Genomic DNA, 26,920 nt, shown 5'->3' on the forward strand with positions numbered 1-26,920 from the left:
TTGTAGATGTTTCCAGGGGGACTCTTGGTGGGGTTTCTCTCACACCGGACGTTGTTGGTGTACCTCGCTGCAGAAATGTCTTGAATGGAAGCTTCGGACGCTGTGAGCCGCCTTTGTTTACATCTGGTCAAGATGACGTGAAGCTTTAAGTTAACCGGTCCCGTTTTCCGCCGCTGGTGAGTGAAGCTACATGTTAGCCGAGCCTATTTTTGTGCTAATTAGCTTAGCCTCTGATTTTGTCGTGTTGGTCGAACCTCAAATTCCTTCCGGGGACAAAATGCAAAGCTGCTGGTGGAAGAAACGCTTTTTTTTTTTTTTATGCATATTGTTTAGATTTATTTTCTTCTCAGAGGTACCATGGCAGCGCGGATGAAGCTGAAGCTGAAGACCGTGTTTGTGCTCTACTTCATGGTGTCCCTGATGGGTCTGATCTATGCACTGATGCAGCTCGGTAAGTGGTCAGCACAGTCTTCACAGACACATAGTCCTTTGCACATGTAACCATTAAAATACTGCACATTGTGCAACGTTACAGCCACAGATGTCAGTGTAGTTTTTTATGCCCATTTTACCAGATGGCTCATGCTCACCTTAGATTGGAGGCAAATGTTCTGTGAACAGCGATTTTCTTCAAGCCTTGTCGCAGATTCCTAATTGGATTTAGATCTGGACTTGGACTGGGCCATTCTGACATACAGACCTGCTTTGGTGGTCGGTCAAGTTTGGTTAGTAAACCGAATCACGCAACATCCGTGGGTGCAATATTGCAATTGCAAAGGACTGCTTGGTAGAATATTGTATTTCAAGTGCCATCCATGCAGATTCTGCTTCCCAGTATGTATTTGGCCACTTGAGTCGACTTTCAAGGCCCTTGATGCCCACAGTTGATTTAAATTGTTAGTGATTGAGATACTAAAGCTCACAAAGAGAGACGTGGACGTTGTGATACAAAAAGAAAGAGGTCTGGAAATGTGGGTTATTAATAGTCGACTTTGTCATCTTCAGCAACAGGACGACATTCGCATGTTTTTTGATATCATGCACACCTAGGTTATGGTGTTCTGTTAGATGTTGAAAGCTTGGGGATATTGTTTTATGACCCAACCATGTTTTAAACTTTTCCAAATCTTTTTTTGTCACCTGTCAAGGTTGATTACACTGGATTTTATTTAACAGTATCCGAGTGAAGGAGACTTTTATTTGTAAAGATGTTTAAAACTGTGTATAATTTTCCTGCACTTTACCATTAAGCAGTACTTTGTGTTAGTCTGTCACATAAAATCTCATTAAAACACACTGTGGTGGTAACGTGACTGAATCTGGATACCTTCATGAGGTAGACAAACACTGTATGTTCCTGTCTGAACTTGTCTCCAGGCCAGCACTGCGACTGCACAGAACACGACCTGCCAAAAGATCGTGCCATGTCCCGCCTGCAGGAGGAGCTCTACCGCCTTCAGGGCCAGATAAGGCAGCTGGAGCAGGTGAAACAACCCGAGAAGCAACCTCCCAAGTCCTCCCTGCCCACCATCTTCGTCATCACTCCCACATATGTCAGGTATTCCTCCTCCAGACTGAACCGCCTCTCTCGTGTCGCTTCAATCATCGTCACTCTTTCTCTCCTCCTCTCCTCCTCTCTGCAGGCTGGTGCAGAAGGCCGAGCTAACCCGTCTGTCCCAGACTTTCCTCCATGTCCCTCAGCTGCATTGGATCGTGGTGGAGGACTCGCTGCACAAGACGCCCCTTGTTACCAACTTCCTGATGAAGAGCGGCCTGACCTACACACACCTGCACGTGCCCACTGCAAAGGAGCGCAAACTGCAGGAGGTGAGTGCAGGTGAGGCCTAAAAGCCTGCTTTTTGTTTTTTGAACACTTTTTGTTTGACTGTTGGCTGTCGGGTTCAGGGTGACCCCAGCTGGCTAAAGCCCCGCGGCGTCGAGCAGAGAAACGAAGGACTACGGTGGCTCAGAGAGGACAGAAGGACTCAGCCAGGGGAGGACAGTCATCAGGGAGTGGTTTACTTCGCTGATGATGATAACACGTACAGCCTGCAGCTGTTTGAGGAGGTGAGTGGATATTTGTATAGCTTCTAGACATGATTTCTTCACCAAACCCCTCACTCTTCACATAATGTTGTGTTTTTTCTCAGATGAGGAGCACTCAACGAGTTTCTGTGTGGCCTGTAGGGTTGGTTGGTGGGATGAAATTTGAGAGCCCCGTGGTTGAAGGAGGAAAGGTAGGTTGTTGTTTCTCTGGTTGATGAGGCTCTCTTGTGCTTCTGGTTAGAAGTGAGGCAGATTCGGCACATTAATTAAAACGATCGATTAAGCCTCCAGCAACGGATTCATTTGTTTCTGCACAGCTTTTTATACCACCTTTCGATAAAGGAACATTTCACACCAAAGCCACCAGTTCACAGTCCTACAATCTCATTTGTACCTGTCTTATTTTTTATATATATAGTAAGAAAGTAAATTCTTATAAATCTTACTTATTTGTAAGATTTTAAGTTTATGATCCTATCTTTTTTGATTTAACCAAAACAATTATGTAGAAAGAGGAGATAAAACTATAACTAAAAGTATGAAGGTTCATACCACAGCATTCCAGTCAGGTTGAGGTCAGGACCTTTAATGGGCCACTTTGATTCTTTTCTTTTTCAGCCATCCTGTTGTAGAGATCTGCTGCAGTTTTGGCATCTTTGTTCAGTTGATCGCTTAGTTTGGCCGTCAGACACATCGCCTCACATTGGACTTTATAAGACTTGGTATACAGAGGAGTCTATGTGTTGACTGCAAGTGCCCAGGTCCCTTGGTTGCAAAACGAGCCCAAATCTTCACTCCTCCAACATCGAGTTGATATGAAGCGTCTGGTTTTCCCATGGCGCATTGCTTTGTGGATTATTTAGATGCAACGTTGCATAGTTTAGAGAGGAGAGGCTTTCTCCTGGCAACCCTTCTAAACGACCCATACTTGTTCTGTCTTTTTCTAATTGCTCTAGCATGTATTTTAATATTTAACATGCCAACTGTGGCCTGTAGAGTTGAGTTGGGTTTGATTTCTTTTTGTATATTTCTCTGTGCTTTGTGGAGTCTAACCTTTGGTTGAAACTTGTTTGGCCTTTTTTTCCTGGGAAGATTGGCAACTATCTTAAATGTTTTTATTTGTGAAACAATTTTCTCACTGTAAACTATTGTGTTCGGATTGTTTGAGAATGGTCTTTTACTCCTTCCCAGATTTATGAACAGTGCGAGTTGATCCTCTAAAGTCATTGCTGTTGACTGAGGCATTGTTTTTACACACATCTGTATGCTACAGACCAGCAAACCTTACGTTTTAATTTGCTTCTAGATGGATCTGACTTGACTTGTTTTGATCGAACAAAGGCGCCGTTATCGTAACTGCTTAAAGTGTTTAAACTATCCATCGGTTTCATACTTGGTACTTTCTTTCAGGTGGTCCGCTTCCATACCGGCTGGCGGCCCAGTCGGCCTTTTCCGATGGACATGGCCGGCTTCGCCGTGTCCCTGAAGCTGGTCCTGGCCAATCCGGACGCTTGTTTTGACGGAGAAGCACCCATGGGCTTCCTGGAAAGCAGCCTCCTTAAGGGCCTGGTCACAATAGACGAGTTGGAGCCCAAAGCAGACAACTGCACTAAAGTATGAGAAGCTGCCCGTGTTCATAATGTCTGATTTTAACAAATAATGACCTAGAGTAAATTCTTCCATGCATTTACAAGAGAAACTAAATAGAAATATTAAGTATTTGCAATAGTTTTTCTTTTTCATAGAGTTTGTGTTTGTTACCGTGCTCTCTGATAGTTTGTGTTTGATATTTAGGTTTTGGTCTGGCACACCCGGACAGAGAAACCGAAGATGAAGAGAGAGGAGGCGCTGCAGGTGCAGGGACTGGGCTCAGATCCTGCTGTGGAGATCTGAACACCTAAACGCAAACAGACACATTAAAAACCATCCCCTTCAAAACAGACTTTTGATTTACTTTACTCTGACTGTTTGGTTTTGCTTCAACTATTGAATTAGTGTGACACATGAATGTTTTAGTGTTTATTGAGCCGTCATTCTGCGGTTTTTTTTTTAAGATTATGGTGCAGTGTATACAGCTGCCTGAAGGGGGCGCCAAATTTAAACATTTTAAAGCAGTTTTCTTTTACAAAGGAACAAAAGTGCCACAATTTAATGCACAAATAAGTTGTAAAATTACGAAGTATTAGGGCCAGGCTAAGATTTTTTTTTTTTTTTTTATTAATCATGAGAATAAAGTCGGAGTATTTATGAGAACTCTTACAAAAAATACAGTTTTCCATGCGCTAAAATGAGGAATGTTGAGCATCTTGTGAAGTTATACTTTAGTATCGGTTTCACAAATAAGGACATTCTTAATCTTTTAGCACATCAGCATCAAATTAATACCAGTATTTGGACTTTGAAACGATTGTGCATATGAGTGTGTCTGATTCCAAGAAAGAAACACACAGACCTGGAAGAAATTGCTTGATAGTGGAACATGAGCTACTTTATTCTCGCAATGTTATGACTTTATTCTTGTATTTTCCCCCAAAAAATCTCTTAGCCCTAATATTCCGTCGTCTTAAATAAATATTAATTTATGCGATTTTTTTTTTTAATTGGATATACATTGATAAAATAGAAAAATATGATTATCTATCTATATGATATGATATGCTACAACACAGCTATGTTTTTATTTTCTGTGTTTATTCTTAGGATAGTGACACTTTTGGTCCTCCAGACTTGCATGCTGTATTTGCAGACATAAATGAGGGTTTTCCATGTTGCCTGTTTGGAGTAAACCCATAGTTGTTCCTGGCAGCCGCTGGATATATTTAGACTGTATGTGGTTTGCCCTCAACCTTTCCGTCCCTCTTTCTTGATTTTTTATTTTTTTCAAGATTCAAACACAAATATTCATGCATGGCTTTTTGTTTTGCATGTTTAATGTCTAAATCTGCATTAAGTCTTTAGATGCTTTCGACAGCATCAAAGGTGGAAAAGTGCTGTTCTTATTTAACTGTTTTTGAGTCAAGGTAGAGCATTAATAGCATTTGTCTAGCAATAAGAAATATTCACAACAAAAACACTAGCTATATATTTAGAAATACAGCAAGCAAATCAATTCTTGTCTCCATTCTGGTGAAACACTGTTCCCTGATGCCCAGAGCAGCTTTAGAGCTTACATCTTGCACCACATGGAGCATAAAAAGTCCTGATTTAGAGGGAAATGGGGGGACTGCTGGCGCTCATAAACCTGAATGTTCAAAGCGCAATAAGCAAACTAAAAATGCTCACTGTGTTGCATTTCCACTCTGGAAAACACTTGAACTTGACTGTAACAGGCAGGAATCTCTTGGTACTTTTATTTTAGCAGCATATCAAGGTTTACAGCCATCTCCCACAACCTCCTCGGCAGTCGGAGCACTGAAGATCAGTAAACTTCATCACTGTAAAAAACAGCCTGTGCCTGCTTAAGAATTAGTGCCTGTGAGAAAGTTTATCTGCTGGTGTTTGTGTATTTATTATTGTGATTATTGTTCTCTACATTGTACAGTGCGATAATGTCTGACCCAGGCCTTGTAAATAAACATCATGCAAACATGTTTAATCTGTCTGTGATGTGTTCAAACATTCTCTTCTAACGGTGCGGGACAGGAAACGAGCTACAGAGGTTAGAAGTGGCGAAATTAGTTAAAAACCATATTCACCACATTTTAATAGATTTTATTCGTTCCAGAAGTCCGCTTTGGTTTGTTTTCGATAAACGTCCTGTTGGAACACCCAACTGTGTCCCAGTTTCAACCGTTTGACCTAAACGGTCACCCTTAGATAAAAGGATTAGGGTGGTTAGGATGTTCAGAACAGCACAGGAATCACCAAGGCTCAAGACTTTCCATTAACGAGAAACTGGAGTGAGAGGGTACCGGTCAAGAAAGAAGATCCTTCTCCTTGAAGCTCCACTGAAAGATGCAGCTGCCCACATGGACATGCCAAATGCCCTCTGGAGGAAAAATGTATGATCAGATGAGTATAAGATTGAGCTATATGGCCACAGAGATAAGTATTTTTGGAGGGTTCAAAGTCAGGCTTTAAAATCCTAGAAACACTTTGCCAACAGTCAAGCATGGTGGTGGCAGTGTTATGATGTGAGGCTGTTTCAGGGCCAGTGGTGCAGATGCGTCATACAAAACGGATGGAATGTTGAAGGAGGAGAACAACCTCTAAATTCTTCAACTTCACCTCAGATCAACAGCTAAGTGGTGGATATTTGGACATGGTCGTGTTTTCTAACAGGATAATGATCCAAAACACAACAAACTTGGTTTTAGAGCGGATAAAGCAGAACTGGAATGGTCCCGACCTCAAGAGGGCAAGCCACCTATACTTTTATATAATTATATTTGATTGTTTTATTGCTGCTTGTTTGCAATTTAGAAATGTTATTCATTAATTTAATCTTTCTCCTTATAAAATATACAAATATCTTCTTGCTGATCTACACAATTCAGTCTTGATCATTTTAATGTGTGTATCTAGTAGTTCAGTGTCTGTCCTTGTGTTTTTAACGTCACCTTGTTTTACCCCTGACTGTTTGAAAAGTACTTTATAAGTAAAGTTTGATAGATCATTATTAATGAAAAATAGGAAAATCAACTGATATGTAATCTTTAATCTCAAATATCGCAGGTTTATATGTAGAAGGCTTGTTCTACGGTTGCCACCGGACATGAATGATCTAAAACGTTGTGAAAAATATGGGATGTACATAAACACATGTTTGTACACATTTATTCTTTTCTCTCTCCTCTAAAGTTTCTGTATTTATATCTAAGTATTTAAAGAGTGAAACCGAAGTCAAATTCCTTGTTTATGCAAACAAGCTTGTCCTTTATACCTGATTCTGTTTCTGTCTCCTGACCTTCGATCTATAAAAAATCAGAAGACCTTTGAGCTATTTATTATGGTTCTGTACAAGGAAGTGGGTCCAAGTGAGTCCAGGGGTTCCTGCAAATCTGCTGACCCCCTACAAAAAACGTAGTCTTAGGGCTTCGCTTGTCCATCAAGTTTTTAATTCAAAGTAAATGAAATTTATAGGAAAATGGGCAGATACCATAAATTATTTATTATTTATATGTTTACTTCCTGGTTATTTTGAAAAATCTGAAAATAAAAACAGTCTTCTTTTAATTATGAGATTTTTATGTTCATGTTCAGTGGATGTCAGGTCATTTTGAATGTTACCATGTGTGTCATTCCATGTTTCTTGAAAACTTGGCTAACCGTGCATCTGTTTGGTCTGAATCTGTCAGGTGATGTGCTTCACTGTCATGAGGACTTTCCTCTTTCACACCTCTCATCTCTCACCTGTTTTTGACTTTTATCACTTCAGTCTGCACCGGTATGATCGTTGTGCCTTTCCGCTGTTTGATGACCTGCAGATTTAATCATCACCGAACCTTCTGCCTGGTGGTGGACTCCCCCGGCGTCATCCGTCCTACAACCTCAATACTTCTGAGGTTTTTTCCTGATCGCAGTGACTGACAGCTGTTGCACCCTCTGTGTGGAGTAGTAACTGCTCGGTGACTATATATGGAGTGTGAGGAGACACACACACACTTTGTAGAGGAGTGGGAGATGAGTAAGAGGTGCTCCAGTCATAACTCTGTTAGACTGACAATGATTCACTCACAGTCGAGTACTTTTGTACATGCACAGGCCAGACAACCTCAGTTTCAAGCTTTCGATGTTTAACAGCACAACAAGTCGTGCTGAATTAATATGTTTGGACCTGTGGTTCTCTGATGTTGTCATCCCTTCATACTTGAATGTGCATGTCTGGGAGAACATCCTGACTTACATCAACCAGGCTCTGGTTGTTGATCCGACTCCCTATCCCTTCCAAACACACAACTTATAGTCCAAACAGAAATATAAAAGGGCATTTCCTTATCTTTTTACCAAAGGTCTTAAACAAACATTCATTTGCCTCAGCCCAAGCTGTAAAGATAAGTATTAAATGTCTGAGGAATGCTAGTGTTTGAAAGGCAATAGCCAGCATATCCAATTAAACCTTGAAGTAGCTGCTGATTAACTGGGTGACCGTTCATAAAAAGAAAAATCTGTTTGAAAGGTTCAATGGTTAAAATTAAAAAAATATTCTTATAGCTTCAGAAGGGAAGTAATTCATGGTTTAAAAAAATTATTTGCAAATGAAATTTTAAAAATGTGGTTTTTATTTGTATTTAATCCCTTTCACTTTGATACCCCTGAATAAAAGAGTTCAATTCCACCCAGAAGTCACCTAATTGGTTCAAAGAGTCCATCTGTGTGTAATTTAATCTCAGTATAAATCCAGATGTTCTGTGAAGGCCTCAGAGGTTTGTTAGGGAGCATAAATGAGCAAACAGCATCATGAAGAGCAAGGAACATATCAGACAGATCAGGGAGGAAGATGTGGAGATGTTTAATGCAGAGTAATGCTCTAAAACAACATCTCCCAAAGCTCTGTTCAATCCATCATCTGAAAATGGAAAGAGTGTAGCACAACTGCAAAACAACCAGCCTAAACCACGTGTTCCTAACTTCAGTCCTCAAGGGTTGGTGTCAGAGTCCTGCTAATGACCTAATTATGGGATTCAGATGTGCTGAAGTGGAGACACATCTAAAGGTTGCACGACACTGGCCCTCAATAACCTGAGTTTGACAAATTTGATATTAGCTAACAGGGTGTGCAAGGAAAACATTAATTAGAGAAGCAGCCAAGGGGCTCACAGTAACTCTGGAGGAGCTGCAGAGATCCACAGCTCAGCTCAGGCAGACGGGCAGGGAGGTAGACGTTATCTCTTAGAAAAGGGACAATCAGGAGTCAAATATGACCCCAGAACAGGTAATAGCTGTTGATCCGATGAACTAAGAGTGCAACTTGCAGTTTGAGGAAACAACTGCTTTGACAGATAAGATGTTGCCAGCACATTCAGGCATTATTTTGTCATCAGAAAGGTTTTATATCTCATCTTGTACTGGGCAGGTAGCCAGTGTAAAGATAACAAGACAAGTAAAATGAAACTATTCCTTCAGGTAAGTTCTGGCCTTTGGATTGAACTTTCTACCAACTGAACCCTATCTATTCACCTGCAAAGCCAACCATAAAACAACTTTTTTTTTTTGCAAAAGTCTGGTATTTTAGAAATCTTCCTCTGGTTGTAAATATATTCTATTAAATCTTAAATGGCCTTTTTTTTCCCAAAAAAACACAAAAAATCATGTGCCCAGCCTTAGAGGCTTGTGTGCCTAGAGCCTGCAGATGTGTGTAAACACAATGCAAAGTTGGAAACACATCAGCAATAACCTTAGAGAAGCAACTGTTCCCCGCTCATCAATCTGGGCAGGGTTGGAAGGACATTTTCAAAAAAACTGAAGTCTGTAAATCTACAGTGAGAACTATTATTCACAAGTTGAGCTCATTTGAGATAGTTGTCAAACTACTCAGATGTAACATGTTTTGATGGGAAGGTTTAAAGGAGAAAGCATTTTTTTATTGTTAAATTGAAAATAGCTGTTTGTAAAGTTGCATCCAGATGAACCAGAGCACTTGTTTTGCAGCCACATGACCTGGGGACCTTGTACTCAGTACGTCGACCATGAACTCCTCAGTACACCAAAGTATTACAGAGTCAAATGTTAGAGCATCTGTCCAACAGCTAAAGCTTAACTCAAACTAGTTCATGAACAGGACAACGATCCAGAGCAAAAAAGGAAATCTATAACAGAATGGCTGAGCAGGAAAAGAATGAAGGCGTTTCGATGATCCACTGAAAGTCTGGACCACAACCTGGTTAAAATGCAGTGGTGGGACTTCAAGGGAGATGTTCTGAAACAAACGTCTGCAAACCTGATTGGACTGAAGCAAGGCTGTGAGGAAGAGTGGGCCAAATTTACTCACAACCACAGGACAGACAAATAAAGTTAAAAAGAGAACAACAACCTTTAGCTATTGCTGCTAGGGGTGGTTCTGCAGCTATTGGGTCATGGGGCTCAAGGTTTTTATGGCTTCTGCTTTACTGTGCACTCGTCAGCATTTTCGGTTGATGACTAATAGTCATCAACCAAAAATCACCCGTCAGTCAGTCTAGTCAACATAAGACATAAGATGTCATATTTGAGTTAACTGGTTCAAATATAGAACATTAAATTGTATAATTAAGTTTTTAAGTGGCTTTAAAATCCCATTAATGATAGTTTTCCTGAACTGTGGAAACGAGTTGCATCATTCCACCTGCTGAGTTTGATGTAATGTGGGTTAAAGGTAATTGGAAGATCAACCTTGGACTCTGACACCTCTTCAAGTTCAACATTTTCCCTGCTAGTCGCTGCTAACAGTATGCCTAAAGCAGGTTGGAGGATGTATCGTTGAATACACATTTTAGATCTTCTAGAGCGGGTCTGAATGTGCATCTTTCTGGAGGCACGTTTAGTTTGTGTTACAGATTTCAGTGCGGAGCCTTTTTTAAATCTCTTGGAGCGTAAAAAGAAATCTGTGAGCAAAAACAAAGAGTCCCTGGTGGTGCAGCTCAGTTGGCAACTGATGACAGCAGACGTGGATGTTTGGGTGGGGCTTATGAGCGACGTGGTGTGTTAAAGGGAGTTTACTGAGCTGTTCTGTCACTCAAACACACACAGAGCAGGAAAAAGGACTCGCAGAAGAGCAGGACTCAACAGCCGGACTAGGTAATATTTACACTACTTTCTTTATTTTAAATGAATAGAGTTCTTTCATTACAATAAGAAATGTTGTATAGGTGTGCTTGTGTCAGACACAGAAACGAAAAAAATGGAAAATTATTATTTTACTATAAATTACCTCCTTCTATTCACAGCAATGGTGCCTAAAAGGCTACATTTCATATCCGCAGACCGTTGTCTCCTTTAAAAAGCAGCTTAAGACTCTTTTATTTACATAAGCTTTTAGTTAAATGTTCCACTTATTGATTTATTAGATACCAATAAGTCTATATTGGTATCTATTTTATTTGCTCTCTGTAAAGCACTTTGTGATTTTATCTGTAAAATAAAGTTTACTTACTTACTTTATACAACTACCTAATTAAAGAGTTAATACTTGAATTAGAATAATATGAATAAGAAAAACAAGAAAGAAAAAATAAAGTCAAATGAGCTCAAAAATAGCCTTAAATTTGAGATGTTTTGTGCTTTTCGGTCACCCAAAGCTTCTAAAAACAGGCTTCTCAGAAGAAGGAAATTTTACCACCTAAAGTAACATTTACATATGAAGCAGATGTTACGCAGTGGTTTCTTACAAAGGCCGACCTTTTCATTACAACATTATTTGCTTTTGTGTCGGCCGGAAGAACATTTGTGTTGCTAGGTGTTGTTGCATGCAAAGTGGTTTCTGCCACTAAGTAGCTGTGGTAGAGACCTTATTGGGTGTAATCCCAAAACAAGCAACACGGAAATAAAGGAACTCATTCCATCTTCTAAATCTTTGCATATATATGAAGCCCGCCAATAAAACTCAGATCCAAATTTAGCTGATCAGAAGAAGGATAAATCAGCTTGTAGCGATCTTTTTCAGCCACTAAGAAGTTTGAGTTGTTCCAGATGATAAACATTTACCCTTTTATTGACGCCAGTCTGTTTGGCAACACAGAAAGCCCGGTCATCACTGCAAAAAACTTTAGCTTTAAACTTGTTCATGAAGGTTTTTTCTTATCGTCTGGAAAGTCCACCTGTGGGAACAAACCAGTCTAAGATGTTAACAGCAGGTGTTTAGGCATTTGCAGCTGCTTTGGCATCCCATGATGGCATTTGGGTTTAGATCATATCATATTTATTATTAATCTGTAAACCATACTTTAAATTCTACTGTGAAAAATCCAACAAGTGCCCATCCTGGCTTCAACCTTGCCTTTTGCTCTGAAGTTATTGATTCTGGTTGCTGTTTGGCCAGATCCAGGAGAGCTGGATCTCAAGGTCTGGCTGTCTGTGTTTGTATTTAGCTGTAAGAACATTGTGCCTTCGGTTTTCACATCCGGCTTTATCACAACCCTGATAACGCTGGCACTGACCTCCCACAGTACATACCATCCACAGCAGCCGATCTACTCTGATAAACATGAAGAGTTTTGCACCATCTGTACCAATGAAGCTGGAATTTGTACCAGAATTATCTATCAGTAATCTTTTGCAACATAGATATTTCAGTTTTATCTGTTTTTAGCTTTAGAACCTTTGAGGGTGAAATGAGTTGAGTGAAACACAAGGAAATTTAAAGAGTGGTGATGAGGGTAGCATTATGTAACGATGTTAATCCCTTAATCTGTCATGTCTTTTCTGTTTTAGTATAAACAAAGAAGTGTGTGAGGAAAAAAGCAGAAAAATGACGATTGGTAGAAGCACAAGTAAGACCTCAACCCGAAGCTCCATCCGGGCCCCGAAATTCCTGGACAAATCCAGCGGCTTCTATGGTCGCCTTGATGAACCCGAGACCACCACAGACGGGGGTGAAATAAGTGGGGATAAAGTGGAGATTGAGGTCAAAGACAGCAGCTCGTCCTCAACCGTGCTTCTCAATACGTTGACAGATGAAGACGTGTTTGGCATGATTGAGGACGACGGAGAGACTCTCCTGCAAAGGAAAACCAATCGCCTCAGCAGCAAGTGGAGAAGAAGCTCCAGGAGGAAGCAGAAGGACGAGAGGGACGAAGAGGAGCAAGCCCGAGATGAAAGGATCAGACTGGAAGTTCAGGAAGAGAAGATGCAGGTGGAGCTGGAGAAACTGAGAAAGATGGAGGAAGAAACGATGAAGGACCCTAACCTTGTTCACTTCCAAGTCCGGGAGTTTGCAGATGACCGCGTCCTGATCCGGGACAAGAAGAGGGGGAGAGAGGAGGAGGAGGAAGAGGCAGAGGAGGAGAGGAAGATGAAGAAGGAGCAAGAGGAAGGGATGAAGATGGTGAAGAGGAACACGGTGAAGAATTATCGCAAGGTGAGACATTGTTTAATGTCATTTTAAGTTGCCAGATTTGCACAAATTTCACATTTATTCCGCTTGGTTAAACTTTAATCTCCTTAAAGTTTACATAACCGAGTGCCTGGAGCATGTGGAACAAGAGGGCAAAGTTCAGCCTCGTCACTGGTTATTAATCACCAAGGAAACCCTTCATATCACCTTAATAATACATCACCACCTGGGACAAAGTACAGCACTGGTGCATTTCACCAACACAATAATTTGGATTTTTCCTTTAGCTCAGCCTTAATGAGTCATAAAACTTTAGCAGGGGACAGAGGTCAGCGTGCAGGGGAACACTTGTACATTCACCAGCCTCACGTCGTAGAGATTTTCTGCTCCGACTGAGACACGCTCACTCCAAGCTGGCATTCCTGTGGCTCCGATGTCTCGTTCTTTGATCAGTGGACTGAAACAAAAGCCTTCCTACCAAACCAACAGAGTGAAAACATTCCTCTGATGTTAATCTGCCATTAGAAGCCTCACAGTCAGACCCACTGTACCACCGGATTAGGACTTCCTCAGCTTGTTGTGTTATGATTTATAAAACGGACAAATTTTAGGTTTTTCACTGATGCCAACCCCAAAATTCAATTCGGCTGCCTTGCATTTAGAAGTTAGTCATGGGTAAAAAAGGAAGTTTATCTCTCAATAAATCTTTCAGACCAGATTTTAAAAAGTGCAAAACTCTGCGGAAATGTTTTATTGTTTGCCTGTTTTTCTAACAGTAGTTAGCCAAATTATTGAACATATCAATTAGCAAATCCAAATGGTTTTCAAACTTGAACCTTAAAAACTGGGAGTATAGAGGATTTTTTAAAGTTAGTGCTTGGATAATACCTCTTTTTGGCAGAATATCTTCTGAGGCCCACAACTGGTCTCTTTACAGTTTGAGAATTTTAGATTTAACCTTTAGTGGTTTTTGATATGATGTATATTGGTAATTCCCCAGGGTGGCCCAACACTTTATATACATTGTTAAAGTTATTCGTTAGAAACAGTCCAAATTCTGTTACTAACTTGAATGTCTACTCAACAGGAAGTGGACGGCCCATAGTGTATGCTAAAGTCGCACTCTGATACTATTGGTTCTGATCCGGCTCTTCGGTGAAAAGCTCTTTCTATGTTTTTTTTTTAAGTCATCAGGACTTCATTTGTTCATCTCTAGCTCAAAACCTAAAATGTTTAAAATGGTCAAGCCTAAACTGGATTATGATACTCTGCTCAAAAATTCTTTAAAACACTGTTGTAAATGGGAAATACAGATCGGCGGTGTAAGACCCGTATTAAATGCTATTATTAAACAACACGCACATTTGGCATCTGGTCAACGGTGAACTCCCCAATCTGTGCCACCCCCAGCCACCTTTTTCAAACCTGTTTCATTCCCCATTGCTGGTTTCTGCTTGTTCTAGCCAGAGATGTCAATATTCCCACTAGTATCAGACCTAAAAACAGACTTTATTTCCTGGTAGTTTTCTTTCTTTCTGAGGATATAGTAATGTAATTCTGCGCTGCTTGGAGAAACAACAGGCAGCTTGTGCTCCAAACAGGGACATTTTGTCTTCCAGCGAACTCCAAAGATGACCGGAACAAATGCAACAAGAGATATGGACAATCCTACAGTGAAAAGCGCAAAAAATAAAACATTAACATGTATTCAAAACAGGTTTAGACCGTAAAATGTCCTTGTTTGATGTAACAAGTTTAATTTACGGTTATAAACCCCGCTCTTCCTCCTCTTCTTTTCCCTCAGGCCTTTGACCGAGCGCTTCGTCGCGGATGGGAGACCTTCATCACCAACCTCTACAGCGTCACACTCACGCCCGTGAAGTCCTCCTCGCCTACGTTGACCTCGCCTACGCTGAAGAAGGAGAATTTGCATAACTCTGTGCTGGCTGAGTTTCAGTAGAGCTACAGGAGAAAAACATGGACTTTTTCCAAATCTAATATGATGAAATAAGGGCTTTTATCCTGACATTTACAGAACCTTAGATTAGGTCATTATTATTTATGTTTGTTACTAACTCTTGATTACTTAATGCTGCCTTCCTGCTTTGTGTTACACTTCAGTTTGCACACAGACTGCAGCTATTTGTTTTACAATCTGGAGGAGCCAAGCTGTGGATTTTGCATTGAAGTCCAGCATTTGTGACTGAGTTCAGCTGCTCCTTTTTGTTTCTACTTTATTCTAAAGTGATAACATCTTCTTTATCAAATATTTAATCCACGGTCAGGAGCATGCAGAGGAGCTAATGTCTTTCCCTTTGGGTTGGCATGATGAAACAACTCATGTTGATGTGTAACTGTAAAAGGAACTAAAGATTTCATAAGTAGCAATGAATGATCAGTGGAGTTTTGTTTTAGGAATGTCCGCATTTCTATTTATAGCTGTTTGGCAGCTAATCGGCGAACAGTTGAGGTTAAGGAGTTTGGAAAAACACCCAAAGCCACACATCCACCTTAGACATATTTCTAACTCACATCACGCTGAAGACATTTGGATAACATCATTTATAGAAAAATATTTTAAACACGTATTTACCAGCATAGAAATACATCAGGCACAGCTTTTTTATTTTTTTTTTGTTCTGATGACGGTTGTAGAAACCCGAGGGTACAGGCTATAAATTGGTCTAGAAGATAACAACTTGAACAACTGTGTATTTCTTTTATGTATTTTTGCAAAAAAGCACATTTATGTCTGTATTTTATATATTTATTTCTAACTAAAATAAATGATACAATTATAGAATACATTAATATATACAGAATATATGTGTAAATTACACAAAATGTTTTGTATAAAATTATATTATTTTATGTCATATAGATATATTTCTTTGTTATTTTAGATTTATTTTAATTTTTCAAGGCTAATACAACCCTAGTATGCTTCAATGTGTGTTTATGGGCTGTTGACAATTGATTTTTGAATAAATAAACTGCATTACCAATAAATTTGTAAGAACCTGTCCTGCCTTTTTAAATAATTCATGCTTTATCATATCATACAGTTTTTTGTTTGTTTTTGTTTTACATATTTAGTGATTGTTAAGGTTCCAAAATAAGTCATAAAAGAAAACTTTTCATGGTTAAGTTGATGTAAAACCCCGTTCAACTTGTCCTAATCAGAGCTTTACATGATAGAGGACCCTCCACAAATATTGGCACCCTCGTAAGGATGTACACAAAGGCCCTAAAATAAACTGTTGCTATGGGGACCCTAAGATGCCATTCATTAATGCAGTCTTACAATTATACCCAAACAGTGATGTTTGGGTATTTTTTTGCCTCCTTATTTCCTGCTTGCCAAACTTAATATGTGTCCTCATCTAGCCATGTTTGTCACAGGTCCAGTTATTTTAAAGTTTCAATTGTTGCTCTGATTGTAGTTATGGGAAAGTTCAGGTAAGTACTGTAGCTATTTTCTTGTAGTCTTTTCTTGAGCCCATGACCCATATACGGAGGCCTCAGTCCTCGATGCAGCCGTCCCGGGTTTGAGTCCCGACCCTGGAGACCTGTGCTGAATGTCTTCCCCCTCTCTCCACCCCACTTCCTGTATGCCTACTATGAAAAAATAACAAAAATAGGGGCCTCTAGTGCCGCTAGAAAGAAAAACAATTGACACACATCTGCCTTAATTGAATGGCATGTTTTCTCGTCTTTCTCATTTTGAAGCATGTCTAAGAGAAATGGACCTCTGTGTCATGTCATGTTTATTTCCCAAAGAAATGGTCACCCTGATCAGCTTTATAAAGCTAACTATGGGCATGGCGTGTGGTGTAGGTGCACCATATACAGAGGCTATGACTCCTCGATGCAGCCGTCCAATTCCTGACCCAGTGACCTTTGCTGCATGTCATCCCACCTTCTTTCTCTCCCCATTTCATGTCTATATACTGTGAAATAAAGGTCAGTAGTGCCACAAATAAAAATAAAAAAGTTAACTATAAATAAAAATATTTACAGTCACGTTAGTTTTATAGCAAATATCTAGGATCCTAGTAACTATGCAATGATTTTTGCTACTCAATGTAATAAACAAATTAAATTGGATTTTTCTCAAACATCCTGTTTTTAAGATTAATACGAAAAATTAACAGAAAATTATTTTAAGGCTTTTCTTCCGTAAAATTACTTGCGGTAAACCAGAACAGTTTGTTGTAGCTCCACATGTAGCAGGACTGATATCAATTCTCAAATAAAGATGATATAACCTACATTATGTCTCTCTCGTGCAAACATGACAAAACCAGCAATAGATTTCCTGCTATGGTGTAATCTCTAAAAGCAAAGGAAGGAAATCCAGGATCTACAACCACAAAGTCTACTGATCCTGTTTTGAAATGTAAGCAGAAGTGCATTTTCGTGGCGTCACACTCCAAACATAAAAATACTGTAATACTACATCACAGCCGTTTAATGCTAAGTTTCTATTTTCAGCTTTAAATATGTAACTAAGAAAAAAAATGTGTCTGCAGTTTTAATACATTTGGAGGTTATTTTTCTTATTCCTGTGCCAAATATGAACTGTTCCAGGCCAGGGTCGATTTAACACAACCCGGTTGGGTTGAGTTTGACCCAACGCACATTGGTTTTCAGTCCCCAAAAACCCGTTAAAGTGATTAATTTTCATCCTTCCATCTATTTTCTATACCTACCTGATCTATGCTGAGCTGCAGGCGTGGGTATGTGCCAGGCTTTGACAATCAATGGTTGAAAGGCAGTGACATTTAGAGTGACCAGCTAAGCTAACATAGATGTTATAAATGGTGGAAATAAGCTGGAGTACCCAGAAATAAGCTACGCATTCACAGGGAGAACATGCAAACTCCATGCAAAGAAGCCCCAGATTTACACCCAAAACTGTTTTGTTGAGGCACCAGCGCTAACTGCTCTTCACTCTAGAAAGTAAGGATTTATTACAGTGTGGGCGCCTGTTCATGTTGACTAGACATGCAAAAAAGCGTTAGAAAATCCATTCATGATTCAAGTACAACTGTCAGCTTTTTGGCCATGCCGATCAGGGCAACACGTGATATAACAAAACAGCCATTAGTTGGGTAGGTGTGTCAGTTACCCCAGTTGCATCTGTGAATCCTGGCATTAACTTGCAGAAGTATATGCAGAATTTGTACATTTCTGTTGGACACATGCTTTTCTTTTGAAAAACAGAGGAAAGTATGGGAATTTTTTATTTTTATTTTGTAAAACACGCTGTGTTTTGTAAAATTGGGTTTCAATTAATCCTAAATGATCAAGATAGGGATTGGTGAAATAAATCAAATGTTTATCATATTTGGGGACTGATTCTGATTGTATGTCTAAAGTAGTGATGTGACTTTCACAAACGATCCGATTCTTTTGAACGGCTCTTTACCTTGAACAGTAGATCTCGAGTCTCAGTCAGTGAGAGACGTTTTTTTTTTTTCTTTTTTACTACTTTGCTTGCTTATAGATCTCTGCGTGCACTGCACTTTCTCCTTTTTCAGTGTAATTATATAATCATATATTTAAATATTTATGACTCATGCGACTAAATATGGAAACAGATGTACGAACATATGGAATGCATGCTCATTGCTCTCTGTTTGTTTTCATCCCGTGTCGTTTCAGACATGTGTGGCAACGTGTGACGTGGGCTCCATGCAGTGGGAGAAAGGAGGAGGACAAAGCTCGTCTTTCTCAGCGGAAATTTGCCAGATGTTAAAGTGAAACAGAAGAAAGCAACAGAAGCAAGATACTGCCTTTTTTCAAGTATGTTTGCATGCTTTATTTGGGTAGTGTTTACGGTTAAGTGTTGTTTATCATTAGTGTGCTTCTTTAATTGTTATTAATAGCACTAAAATGCTATTAATGTACACAAAACCTGTGGTAAAGAACTGCAATGTTATTTTATATTTTATATGTAATTTTACGAAACATATACGTAGAGAAAGATTTTTATTTTGCAATAACATCGCTTGGTTATATTTTGATTCAACTTTTTGGTAAATGTATCCACGCATGGCAGGTTTCCCAAAATTAACATTAACACTGAATTAGGGATAAAACGGCTTGTTCTTCGAAATATGTACATTTTCAAAAATGGATCGTTTGAACGACTCTTTTGAACGGTTCTTTGAAAGAACCGTAAGTCCCATCAAAAGTAAAAGATGTGCTTGTATATAAAGCTTTAAATGTCTCTGCTGCCACCTTGTGGTAGAAATTATAATTTGCGTCCAACGGAAGTTACGTTGGCAACAACGATTCTCCCGCTCTTTTTTTTTTAAACTACCCTCAGATTAAGATATTTATTTTAAAAACTCCTTGTTTTCGCAAGAAAGCGGTTTCTACCCCACGTTATAGTTCTCTTAAATCTGGTACCGGTACATTAAAGCTCATAAAGCCGTTTTCCCGGTGAAAGTTCGGCGGTGGGAGGAGTCAAATTGTCGGGACATAAAACCCAAACGAACTGGTCTCTTCTTCCACTTCCTCCTGACCTCTGCTGCTGGTAAGATCAGTCACTCTTTCATCCCTTACTGTTCGGCTAAATATGCAGCTTTCTTTCTGTTACTAAACGCGAATCATGTAAATTGGCGTTAAAGCTGCAGCTGAATGATGGCTGCGGACAGTTTTTAGCTTAAAATTATATTTAATCCTGAAGCTTCGTGGCTTTCAGCTGTGCAGCATCAAGGATCTGAGAACAATCCTCCACCATCCACCTTTAAATCCTTCTAATCTTATCTACAGAAGGCTCTAGACTTGGAACTAAACGTCTTGTTGAACCTTTTACTTCATTATTGTGGCTAAACTGCTACTCTAATGTCGTATTTTCCAGTCCTATTGGAAGAGATGGCCGCTGCCCGCTCTGCGCGGCGGCTAGTTGTAGCATCGTCTCTCAGTGATGATAACTTTCACAGACCTGTCCTGAATGACTGTGATTGCACTTAATTATTCTGATGCGAGACGTTGAATTTTTACCTTTTTTTTAACAGTTTATTCTAAAGCTTGATCTATGTTGCCCTGGATGGGTCACATGGATCAGTCACGTGTTGGCTGATGGGGCTAAGTGTACCCGCTAGCTTAGCTTGCTAACATTTATGCTAATGTCTTTAAGCAACGGGAAGAGATGAGAAGAGACAAAGCGTGCTTTGCTGCTAAAGGTGAGGTCTGCATCCTACATGGCATGTTTCATACCCATAATGCAGTATTTCGTTACGTTTGTAACGAAGTCATGCTAACTTTTTGTGCTGCCTCGTGCTACAATGATGTTCTAATTGAACTCTCTCACTGAATAAACCATTGAAGACATTTAATTATATTATTCTGAGTAGCATGGAGCTACTACAAAACTGGCCTATTATAGTCTAGCTTATAACGGAAGTCTAACCTGCTTGCTTTTTCCAGGTGTGGAGTTTGAGGCTTCTTGCAGAAGAAGGTAACTATTGTTTTACTTTGGCCAAGAGGTGTTTTTAGGCTGAATCCCATTTCCAAGGGTTATTCGTACTGTTAACCACTCCCTGCCCTCACACTAATCCCGCAACAGACCAGAAATCGGTATTTAACGTTGTCCCGAAATGCACAGTTCTGACAAGTCTCCATTTATTTATTGCCTGCCAGTCACCTGAGAAAGTGAGGTTTTGGTAAAATGTTATATATTAGGTATTGATTGATATCAAACCTTACTAGATATCTGAAACATGCCTAACCCGTGTTAGTTATTGACATGGCCCCTGCAACTTTTTTTTTTTTTTTTTGAAAGGCTGTAAAGCCATTTCCAGTATCCCGCCCACTAAAATATTGAGTGGGAATCCCTACCCCCTAGGAACACAGGGTTGAGCTGAAATGGGATTCAGTCTTACAGTTGGTACTGCTACAGATGTGGCTCAGGGTTAGTTCACCCTTTTACCAAACGTACTTGTTTCCATTTCATCTCTTCCTATTTCATTTAGTCTTAAATGACTCCTTTTTTTTTTAATCCATGGCCTTGGCTATATTGTATCAAGTTAGTTTTCCATTTCCATTGCTGCCAATATCTGTTTGGACCAGTTGGCTCTTAGGAAATTGACTTGTGGTCAGAGATCCTCCTGCTCAGTGTTTTTTTTTTTTTTTTGGTATTTCTTTCAGATTGCTCCATTTAATCTCAGAAGTTGTGTGTCCGTGTGTGAAATGGTGAAGGGGTGAAATAACCAGTACCCTACATTCAGTCTAGGCTTTAATCTCTGGCTCTGGTGGAGCTTGCGTGCTGCAGTGATGAGTCTGCCAACTCTCTCTTACTGAATCAGCTTTTGAAGAAACCCCTTTACCAGATTCTGAGTAGCATGATGGCTCTAGTAAATATTGGCTAGTACTGATTATTTTAGTTTCAAAAAATGTTAATTATTTGTCTCTGTCTAACAGATGAACCCGAGACCGTTCATAAGGATGAAAGTCTCAAATCCAGCAGGTAAATCAGTTTTTAAGGTGAAATGTGGATAAATCTAAAGCAGAGGTGAGGTGCTTCAGTCCTCAAAGGGTTGGTGTCCTGCAAGTTTAACACATCTGGATCAAATGTTTGGGCCTGTCCAGAACCTGACATCAGATTGAGGAGGTAAACTGTTTCAAGTGTGTTGGACCAAGGACTTGTCTTAAATGTTGCAGGGCACTGGTCCTCAAGGGCTGGATTTACCCACCTCTAATGGCTTAAGCTGATGAGTTTTATTGACAAGCATATGCCTGAATCTTCTGATGACAAGTTATTTATCTGACCAGCCAGCCTTCAGAAAACACAGATGCATATTTTATTTTAAGACATTAACTAACAAACCCCTTTTCTTGCAGTATGTCAACCTTGCTGGAGAGATCCTAAAAACTACTGGAGGTGAGTAAGAAAATGTTTTAATGATGAACTAATTTGTCTGTAGGTGTAAATTTGATGATTACCCATAATGACAAGCATATGCCTGAACATAGTGATGTCTGACTTTAATCTGATTACCCTGAGATGAATTTGTTTAGGAAAACAAGGTTTTGTGTGTGTTAATGAGGGCATGATTTACTTGCAGGAAGCCTGATGTGAAACCTCAGCTGTAAGAAACGCTTCACGATTGGGTAAGGGCGCACCACTCCTTCACATTTGTTACTGTGTTGTGCAAAACGAAAGGTGGTGTTTGAAAGGATGAAATGGGTTAGCACCCATTAAACTCCTGGACGACTGATGTTATATGGCAGTTTGTCACCAAAGCCCTGATCAAACATCCAAACCTTTTAAAATATCTGCAGATTTGATTCTTGTTTTGTTCTGATGAAACATTTTTCTCCTACAGGGAAGCTTCTGGGACCAATTTCTGGCACTGCAAACTCCGAAAGAGGTCTTGGTAAGGGTTTTTGTTTTTTTACTCCATCCTTCATGGGGGGTGGTGGAAATGAACACTTAAAGTTTTTACAAGCCACTGCTGGGTTTACATGCTTTCTATGCTTGTAAAACTATGACTTGAGTCAATTCACCCAGTAACCATTTCATCCTCTTTGACCTCAAAATAAAACCCCACGTACCACAGAGGGATGATCTATAATGGTTCAAAGAGGAGAGATGAACATGCAGATGTCACTTTTCTAGACCTCCAGATGCAGTTGATCATTTAGACAAGCTGGCCCATGTCTTCAGGCTGGTGCTAATCACTGCCGAGCTTCCTCAGAGTAACTGACAATTTGATCATTTACCTGCAAATTGCTCAAATCCTGCATAGAATGTCATTTATTTCTTTTTTTCTGGAGATTTAAAATTCCATCCATCAATTGTGGCTCTGATTCGTATATTGATTACAATAAGCATAAACCGGTCTTGATGGATGTGGTTTGTGTAGCTTTTTTGTGTGCTTGCGTCGTATCTTGACGTCTTTCTCCGGTTTTGAAATGACAAAGCATTACTGCGGCTTGCGAATCGACCAGTTCCTCGTTATCTGTGTGTGGCCGGTGCTGATTTCCACCTCTGTATGACAAAACCACCTCTGTGATGCAGTTTCAGTGATGAAAACTACTCAGCTCACTTTGACCCGATGTGAAAATTATACAAAAATCTGAGCAGCTGCATTCACTTGTTTCTAACCTCATGCATCAGCTGATTTAAAGCTTTTTCGATACGAACCCACTGATTAATCTTGTTCTGTTTTTAATAGATGTCTGAGCTGTGTTGGCGACATGACTGAGGGCCTCCTGTTTTGAAGGTGAGATCTGGAGACCGGAGCGTTGAAACCATTAAGCCCAGATCTGCTGGAAATGATGAGAGAATCTGGAATCTCGTTCGTCTGAACTGCTGTTGAGAAATAAAACTTCTGACACCTGTAGGGTTGAACATCTATGTATGAAATTAACTGATTCGGTCCTTTTTTAACCTTGCCTTTTTGTCCTTGTAGGTGGGACTTTGGGCGTGATGCCGCTGGTGTTGTGGTGTCACAACAGGTGAGCAGTGTGACTAGAAAGAAAATGTAACGTTGCCACATTCAGTTTCCTTCATGATGACAACCCACATACGTCTTACGCCGTGTGTCAATGCCAGACCTGAAAAGGTGAACCCACTGGTGTTGCCACGGCAACAGGGTGATGACCTGTTGGGGTTACCAACGGTCTGATTGGAAACTGGGATGTGGATTTGCCTTAGTTGCAGACTTTCTAACCATCAGATTAATTCGCCTAAATACGTTTTGAGTTAGAAACGCCTGAGTCAATGACTCCTTGTGTGTTTCAGGAAGAAGCCATTGGATTTCCAATGTGGATCGGGGTGGCACCGACCGGGTTCTGATGAGGTTGGTGCTTGTCAGTAATGTAACGTTCAAGAGTTGATGTGATGATTTCTGTCGATACCGCCCCAGTCAGAATAAATGACTGACTGGTATCCCCCTCTGATCCCACCTGAGTTGCAGTAATTAGAAAAACTGAAAGCCTGTCGCTGACCAGTTCCTCTTGTTGCAGGTCTTCAGATGCTGGAGACGAGTCTGTGGGGTGTGCCTTACCTGTACTGTCGCAGGTAAATATGCAGATCTAATGGTGACGCTGGGATTAGGCAAATGATGGCTCTACAGTCAAGAGTTTTACTCGACCCATTCTCCGCTTTTATCTTTACTACTGGGAACTGTTATGTTTTTAGTTTAGCAGTTTTGTGCCCGTTTGAATGCAAGCTCTAAGATGAAGGAATATTGATGTCTGAAACTTAAATGTTTTTTTTTTTATTGGAGGTAGGTTTATATAATTATCTTCTCTTCCTGCAGATTGAAATCACCTAGACCATGTTGGTTAGTGATACTCGGCTTGTTTCTAGGAACAACAGGCAATGTCAAGAGTTGCTTTTTTGTTTTTTACAGAGAAGACTGCTCTGAAACTCACAACTACAACAGAGTTTCTTAAAGTTGTGCTTTTATCCAAGTGAGTTTTGCTCAGATGGGTAAAACTTGATAGGATGTCAATGTAAAATGGTTGAAATTCACCATCAAAAGCACCAAAAAATGTATGAACTTCTGACTGGGACTGAACAAAGTGGCACATTAAAGTTTCTGGGATTATGGAAATAATGAAGGGATGCACAGTTGTGGGTTTTTGGCTGGCTCCCTCCCCGCGTTCTGATGGAGCCGGGTGTTCTGGTTGGGACTGACTTGAAATGGTTAATCTGACCACATCCCAGTTACCAGTTGTTCTTCTGTCTCTGTTAAAGATGCTCCTGCTCTGATCAGTCTGGAAGATGTTGGTGCTCACACATCAAATTCATGATGGACACACTTTGCTGTTTTTAGGTGGAAATCATCAGTTGATCCATATTGGTGAGTATCCTAGAGCCCCTTTTGGAAAACACCTGTAACAGAAATGATGATTGTCTTGATACCGCCCCAGTCTGACAACTAGTGACTGATTGGTATACCCTCTGATTCAAGAAGCTAATAACCTTTTTAATGCTGTTTGATCATCCAACTGGGTCACTAAGTCTGTCTGTTGCAGGTTTTCTGTCCAAAGACGATGAAGCTGTTCAACCAGACGGTGTATAAGGACTGATTGCAGGTACGTAAAACCAGCTTGATGAAGTGCATGGGATTGTAGAAGTGACGACTTCTGGTGATCAGTCACGGGAAAGCCGTTCACAGCTGGTTTTTCCCCACTCCTGTTGCCTCAGTAATGGCACTTGAGAACCCTGTTGCACCAGGTGTAAGATGACCTGCTGAGTTCTGATGGAGTTTGGTTCTGGCTGGGGGTCTGACTGAAATCTGTGTCTGATCACGTCCCAAATTCTGAGTCCTGCACCAGTTGCACATATAGTAGCATGCATGTTAGCATATCTTTTGACGTGTTATTTTGCTTCTCTCTGGCAGCTTAAAGTTGATCTTCCGTTTTGATCCTCGGTTTGCTGGTGAGTATCCGGCTTCTTTGGGTTGTAAAGTGCCATTGGCTTTACATTTTTAGGAAAAACCACTTGCATTGTGATGAGTTCCTATTACCGCCCCAGTCTGAAGAACAGTGACTGATTGGTATTCCTCTGATCTCATGGTGTTTTCTAGTTGACTAGACATCTACGTGGCACAATCTGTCTGGTCTTGTTTGGCTAACTTTTCCTTTTTCCCCTCTGCAGAACCATGGGTGTCGCACGGATTTCCTGCTGAGATTCATCCGTAAATTCAGTGTCTTGTATAAGGATCACTGGATCATGCACTTCCTTGTCTGTCCATGAAAACTGAAATAAAGAATAGCAATGCTCACTGTCCTTTTTGTAATAAAAACAGAATGTCAGTACATGTTTTATACTGTTCTCTCAATAAATGCATTTATGAATATTTAAGCTATTTTCTAAAGTCAGTTATTGACCAATAGGTGGTGCAGTTGGTCTTGAAATTAACCCCAGAAGAGGTCAAAATTGAGTACTGGATGCTCGGTTATTGGAGTTTGGTTAGTGTGGTCATCACTGCATGTAAAATGGAGGCGCTGATGTAATTTTCAAGCTGAACTGGACACCTGCATAAACAGCACAATACTTGTTTTAATGACCATGGAAGAAAACTGGGCCGTCTACAGGCTGACTTAACCCATCGCAGCCATGCCTCACTGCATTGACTCAATAATTCACATGAAAGGAGTTTGTGAAAGTACCGAGTGACCAAAACGGACCTTGCTCTTTATTAGGCCAATATTTGTGAATTGTTTTTGATCTTTTGTAATCCTTTTCAAGGAGCTGAAATGTCATTTACTTCAGCCATTATGTCAAAACTGCCAAATAAGCTCAAATATTTCTCTAAGGCATCTAAATACACTATTGCCAGAAATGTTTTTTTTTTTTTTTACATGATAACTGACATCCTATTAATCTGTAAGGTCTGGTTGATGGATCTACCGTTGCCATAGCAGCTTTATTGCATAAGCATCTTGAGGGTTAGGAGTGTTCCTAGATGAGGAAACCAGAGTTGCAGCATCCGATCTCATTCATCTCAAAGATTAAAGGTCGAGGTCAGGAATCAGAACAGGCCGGTCAAGTTTCTCCACTTCAACCTTCATTCACAGAAGTGACTGGAATAATATCTACCAAACTGGAAATTACTCCCTCCAGATGTTCTTTTAACATTTCCTCTGTTTAAGTCTAAACTCAAAACCCATCTGTTCAAGAGAGCTTTCCTCCTTTGATTGCTGTGTTCAGTGTATATTTTGTTTTTATTTTCTTGTGTTTTAAGGTGCTTTAAATAAAATGTATTAGGTGTTGGGAGGAAGGATCTGTGATGACACTACTTTGTGCACCTAGGATGCAGCAGTCTGTCACTGAAGGACCTCTCCAGTTCTGCAACGACTTCATATACGGGATGGGGGACATTGCCCAACAGTGATGTTATTTTTGCTAGTTTTTTCATGCAATTTGCACTGTGT

General features: G+C 40.1%; 2 protein-coding genes, 1 long non-coding RNA gene and 4 other non-coding genes across 9 annotated transcripts; all 7 read left to right on the forward strand.

The window, feature by feature from the left end:
- Positions 1–15: 15 nt before the first annotated feature.
- On the forward strand, positions 16–5,636 carry b3gat3 (beta-1,3-glucuronyltransferase 3 (glucuronosyltransferase I)). The gene is made up of 8 exons (XM_047384905.1): positions 16–176; positions 351–451; positions 1,378–1,558; positions 1,644–1,827; positions 1,906–2,067; positions 2,151–2,237; positions 3,457–3,660; positions 3,841–5,636. Exons 2-8 carry the CDS (start codon positions 358–360, stop codon positions 3,937–3,939), a joined length of 1,011 nt encoding a protein of 336 aa, XP_047240861.1. The 5' UTR covers positions 16–176; positions 351–357; the 3' UTR covers positions 3,940–5,636.
- A 4,865-nt stretch (positions 5,637–10,501) lies between these two features.
- Positions 10,502–16,038, forward strand: sb:cb1058 (uncharacterized protein LOC394209 homolog). Its single transcript, XM_047385064.1, has 3 exons — positions 10,502–10,761; positions 12,394–13,039; positions 14,820–16,038. Exons 2-3 carry the CDS (start codon positions 12,431–12,433, stop codon positions 14,973–14,975), a joined length of 765 nt encoding a protein of 254 aa, XP_047241020.1. The 5' UTR covers positions 10,502–10,761; positions 12,394–12,430; the 3' UTR covers positions 14,976–16,038.
- A 2,725-nt stretch (positions 16,039–18,763) lies between these two features.
- Positions 18,764–25,847, forward strand: LOC124880019. 3 transcript variants are annotated; one of them, XR_007041211.1, is made up of 15 exons: positions 18,764–18,823; positions 20,166–20,211; positions 20,456–20,486; positions 21,449–21,494; positions 21,869–21,908; positions 22,093–22,138; positions 22,354–22,404; positions 23,206–23,253; positions 23,443–23,488; positions 23,775–23,832; positions 23,999–24,053; positions 24,735–24,840; positions 25,016–25,075; positions 25,384–25,421; positions 25,641–25,847. It is a non-coding gene; the product is annotated as an uncharacterized LOC124880019 (long non-coding RNA). The 3 variants fall into 3 exon arrangements; XR_007041212.1 differs by lacking the exon at positions 18,764–18,823 and adding an exon at positions 19,335–19,559 and having other exon boundaries at positions 23,206–23,370; XR_007041210.1 differs by lacking the exon at positions 18,764–18,823 and adding an exon at positions 19,346–19,559.
- On the forward strand, positions 23,302–23,370 carry LOC124881411. The gene has a single exon (XR_007041661.1). It is a non-coding gene; the product is annotated as a small nucleolar RNA SNORD30 (small nucleolar RNA).
- LOC124881404 lies at positions 23,537–23,663 on the forward strand. Its single transcript, XR_007041654.1, has one exon. It is a non-coding gene; the product is annotated as a small nucleolar RNA SNORD22 (small nucleolar RNA).
- On the forward strand, positions 24,877–24,946 carry LOC124881403. The gene has a single exon (XR_007041653.1). It is a non-coding gene; the product is annotated as a small nucleolar RNA SNORD31 (small nucleolar RNA).
- Positions 25,485–25,557, forward strand: LOC124881412. Its single transcript, XR_007041662.1, has one exon. It is a non-coding gene; the product is annotated as a small nucleolar RNA SNORD31 (small nucleolar RNA).
- Positions 25,848–26,920: the final 1,073 nt, after the last annotated feature.

Source organism: Girardinichthys multiradiatus, chromosome 14 (assembly GCF_021462225.1).
Source record: "Girardinichthys multiradiatus isolate DD_20200921_A chromosome 14, DD_fGirMul_XY1, whole genome shotgun sequence".
In the NCBI taxonomy this organism is placed as follows: Eukaryota; Metazoa; Chordata; class Actinopteri; order Cyprinodontiformes; family Goodeidae; genus Girardinichthys; species Girardinichthys multiradiatus.

Excerpts from the sequence above, each read along its gene's own strand:
- b3gat3 (XM_047384905.1), top strand. The coding sequence starts at position 358 with ATGGCAGCGCGGATGAAGCTGAAGCTGAAGACCGTGTTTGTGCTCTAC. Across the intron at positions 452-1,377 it reads CTATGCACTGATGCAGCTCG|GCCAGCACTGCGACTGCACA; the intron begins GTAAGTGGTCAG and ends ACTTGTCTCCAG. Across the intron at positions 2,238-3,456 it reads CCGTGGTTGAAGGAGGAAAG|GTGGTCCGCTTCCATACCGG; the intron begins GTAGGTTGTTGT and ends ACTTTCTTTCAG.
- sb:cb1058 (XM_047385064.1), top strand. The coding sequence starts at position 12,431 with ATGACGATTGGTAGAAGCACAAGTAAGACCTCAACCCGAAGCTCCATC. Across the intron at positions 13,040-14,819 it reads CGGTGAAGAATTATCGCAAG|GCCTTTGACCGAGCGCTTCG; the intron begins GTGAGACATTGT and ends CTTTTCCCTCAG.